At 35.9% G+C, this 4278-nt stretch overlaps 1 protein-coding gene across 1 annotated transcript; it reads right to left on the bottom strand.

The window, feature by feature from the left end:
• Positions 1–344: 344 nt before the first annotated feature.
• LOC141331500 (interferon-induced very large GTPase 1-like) lies at positions 345–3990 on the bottom strand. Its single transcript, XM_073836562.1, has 2 exons — positions 3878–3990; positions 345–1409 (listed from the first exon to the last, which is right to left on the bottom strand). Exons 1-2 carry the CDS (start codon positions 3897–3899, stop codon positions 355–357), a joined length of 1077 nt encoding a protein of 358 aa, XP_073692663.1. The 5' UTR covers positions 3900–3990; the 3' UTR covers positions 345–354.
• Between the last annotated feature and the right edge of the window lie 288 nt (positions 3991–4278).

Genomic DNA, 4278 nt, shown 5'->3' with positions numbered 1-4278 from the left:
TATGCATCCCCAAATTTATACATTTACACTCATGTATGTTTACAGTCATACAGTAAATGCCATTGACATTTTATCATTAATTTCCTTGTATGAACATTTTGATTTGTGTGTTTGTTGTTGTCGTCACAAAAAGTTGTGTTCCTTAACAATTGTGTTCTGAAGTTAATTAATTTTACATATGCTTCTGAGGAATTGACTCTTGTTTTTCATCCTCTTCTGTACAATGTATTCACTGAGACATTTATGACTTCAGAGCCTCAGTGATGTGTAATGGAAACTAATTTTCAAAAAGTGATCAGAGGAGAATCTAAAAGCAGATGTAATAATCTCATTCTTCATCTTCATCTTCATCCATTAAATGTATTTATCCAAACTCTCAACAGCATCCTGTTTTGGGTATTTTCTCCATTCATTTGGGATCTTACCAGTCCCCTCAAATGTTTTGTTGTAGTATTTTTCTAGATCTTTCTGGAATCTGCACACAAACCACTTCCAGTAGGGCAGTTCAGAGAGATCAGGGGTGATGCTCCAGTCTGCATAAACTCCTCCTGCTCTTCTATATTCTTTCCAGAGGACTGACTTATCTGATGATTTGGGATAAAAAGATCGATCACTTGCTACAGCTGATGTGCAGATACTAATAGATAAGTTTGTAGTTCCTCTATAAAAACACCCATCGATACCATTAATATGGTGGAAAGGAACACTGTGATCTCCATCATGGTTCTCTATGGTGTTGGTGCAGGTGGCTTTACAGAATGGACACTGAACCCAACAGCACTGACAGAAGTGATCAATCAGAAGCTCATCTGGTCTGAATTTAGAGTCCAGCTTTACTGGAAATGTCTCTGTGTTGTATCTGCTGCTGATCTCAGAAATTATAGCAGTAAGTTCTTTCTTTATCACATCTTCTAGGAGTTTCACTTCAACATCATCATGTTTGACTCCACTGAGGTCTTTTTCAGAGAAGATCAGCTCATCTGAGAGCTGCTGTGTGAAACTCTTTAACCACAAACCAACATCTCCACTGTTGACTTGAACATGTTCAGTAGATTCATGAGCTGCTTTCATGATCTTCTGCTGCAGGAGTTTAATGTTCTCCTTCATCTTGGGTAAAACACTGACACTGAACTTATCAGTGATGTACCGACTGACTTCAACTCTGATGAAACTCTTGAAGTGATCTCTGGGATTATGAATGTAGTTCATGTATTTGTCAAAATCTTCCTCTTCTGCCAGTGTCTTCAGGATGTGTTTCTCCAGATTTGATCTGTTTCCATTCAGTGATTCACAGTTTGTTCTTATTTCATCTGTCAGATCTCTGGCTGTCTTCTTGTAGACACTCTGCTCAATGGGCTCTTTAAGTTTCTGACAGATGATCTCACCAAAAATAACAACAGAGTTGTTGCCTAAAAGAAATAAACATAATTCACAAGATCACATCATCAAAGAGTCAAAGAAGCCCTCCCTTTAGAAATGTATTTCCTTTAAAATTTTTATTAAAGAGCAAATGCAGTCAAAGCTGCAAGAAAATGGAACTCCATCCCATCAACAGTTACAAGACTGGATACGTATTGTTCTTTTCATTTTTATTAAAAAAACGTACTGACAACTGAATGAATTAACTCATGAATCAATGCTTAATTCAAGGCTTCAGTCTGGTATTTGGCCAATTCTTTTTCTTTTAGTTGAATCATGGCTGAGTTAAGTTGTCCAGTTGTACTTATACTCAAGGTACATACAGTGGTGTGAAAAAGTGGCCCCATTCCTGATTTTTTTTTTGCATGTTTGTCACACTTTAATGTTTCAGATCATTAAACAACTTTAAATATTAATCAAAGATAACACAAGTGAACACAACATGCAGTTTTTTAATTAAGTTTTTTATTATGAAGGGTAAACAAAATCCAAATCCACATGGCCCTGTGTGAAAAAGTGTTTGCCCCCTAAAATTAATAACTGGTTGGGCCACCCTTAGTAGCAACAACTGCTATCAAGCATTTGCGATAACTTGCAATGAGGCTGTTACAGCGCTGTGCAGGAATTTTGGCCCACTCATCTTGGCAGAATTGTTGTAATTCAGCCACACTGGAGTGTTTTCGAGCATGAACCGCCTTTTTAAGGTCATGCCACAGCATCTCAATAGGATTCAGGTCAGGACTTTAACTAGGCCACTCCAAAGTCTTCATTTTGTTTTTCTTCAGCTATTCAGAGGTGGATTTGCTGATGTGTTTTTGGATCATTGTCCTGCTGCAGAACCCAAGTTTGCTTCAGCTTGAGGTCACGAACAGATGGACAGACATTGCCATTCTGCCCAGTTTCTTTCTTATGGTGGAGTCATGAACACTGACCTTAACTGAGGCCAGAGAGGCCTGAAAACACTTTTTTTACACAGGGCCATGTGGGTTTGGATTTTGTTTTCCCTTCATAAAAAAAACCCTTCATTTAAAAACTGCATGTTGTGTTCACTTGTGTTATCTTTGTTTGATATTTGCATTTGTTTGATGATCTGAAACATTAAAGTGTGACAAACATGGAAAAAAAAATCATTGAGGGCACCAACACTTTTTCATACACTGTATGTTGCACTGTATGTGGTATGTTCAGTTTTGGCCATACCAGTAATGAAATTGATTATAAAAGATTTATTAGGGTTTTTTCTCTCTCTAAAATTTTCAGTAATGCAATAAAATAATGCATATGGTCCTTCAACTATGAGAATTAGTAAACCACACATTCAAAATCTTGCTCTTCTTGTTGGAGGACATTTTTGTGGGTGCTGCAAATGAAAAGGGAAAAAAAAACAGCAAACAAAACCTGATGTGAAACTTAACTAACTTTATCCATTTTGTGTTGATTGTGCTGTATGGTTTATTATTATTTTTAACATGACGGTAATTGGAGTAGTCTTTCTAAAAATCTAAAGTAAGACAAATATGAGCACATTTACTGACAGCATTAGTCAAACAAATTGTTATGGTTGGTTCAAAAGTCTACAGTCTTACATTTTATTTTATTTTATTTATTTTTTTCTATACTAAACTCTTCTAAGACTGATATTTGTGACCCTGGACGACAAAACCAGTCATAAGGTTAAATTTGACAAAACTGAGATTTATACATCATATGAAAGCTCAATAAATAAGCCTTCTATTGATGTATGGTTTGTTAGGATAGGACAATATTTGACTGAGATACATCTATTTGAAATCAGAAATCTGAGGATGCAAAAAAATCAAAAAGACTGAGAAAATCACCTTTAAAGTTGTCCAAATTAGGTTCTTAACAATGCATATTACAAATCAAAAATTACATTTTGATATGTTTACAGTAGGAATTTTACAAAAAATCTTCATGGAACATGATCTTTACTTAATTTCTTAATGATTTTTGGCATAAAAGAAAAATCTCAAATTTTGACCCATGCAATGTATTTTTGGCTATTGCTACAAATATACCCCAGCGACTTAAGACTGGTTTTGTGGTCCAGGGTCACATTTATTTCCTCATTAAACACAGTCCTGTAAGTAATCTTGAACAACTGAACAGAAGAATTTGGAAGATTCAAAGCATGCAGTTTAACAAACATAATTCCAGACTTGTGCAGTTCTAAATGAACCATGTTCACACTTAAACTGTATGTTACATTCGTATTAAGAGATAATAAACCAAACACTCCACATCAGCATATTTCTTTACTGCTCAGCACAGATTTATTGCTGATATGGTTCTGTGACAAAGCGAAACTGATTGATGTTACTGCAGCACATATTGCATTTATAATGAAACACAAGTAAACAAATTATTTAGTGTTGTATCTCACATTTAACATATAATAAACATAAAAAAGAAAAATAAATAATAAGAAAAAAGATACCTGTTTGCCGAGGTCTCATCATGCTTATATGTTTCTTTCCTTATTGTCAAGGAGAAAACAGGAAGAAGATTGCAGGCGGAGACACAGTCATGAAGACAACTATCTGTTTCTGTTTGTTTGGTCTGACAACATTAAAGCTGTAGTCTACGATGTTGAAAATCAGTCGAGAAAGCCTGAATTTTTAAAAAAAATCATCCCGCCCCTCCACACGCACACCCCTCCCCTCTGTGCTGCCTGATCCCTCCCACCGGGAAACGACCTGAACAACGTCACTCAGTCAAGCAGGAGTAAACATGGAACAGAGATGTACCATGTGCGATGTCGGATTGCTTAGTCGCTTCAATCTAATGACCTCGCTAATGACACATCATATGTAAAGTTAACTTTCGACACTTGAACGT

The sequence above is a fragment of the Garra rufa genome, chromosome 1 (genome assembly GCF_049309525.1).
Source record: "Garra rufa chromosome 1, GarRuf1.0, whole genome shotgun sequence".
NCBI classification, from domain to species: domain Eukaryota; kingdom Metazoa; phylum Chordata; class Actinopteri; order Cypriniformes; family Cyprinidae; genus Garra; species Garra rufa.
This window is presented reverse-complemented; position numbering and strand designations above follow the sequence as displayed.

Bases quoted from the DNA above. Each gene is read 5' to 3' on its own strand.
- LOC141331500 (XM_073836562.1), bottom strand. From the start codon at position 3,899: ATGATGAGACCTCGGCAAACAG. The intron at 1,410-3,877 runs GTATCTTTTTTC...TATTTCTTTTAG, and splicing joins GATGAGACCTCGGCAAACAG to GCAACAACTCTGTTGTTATT.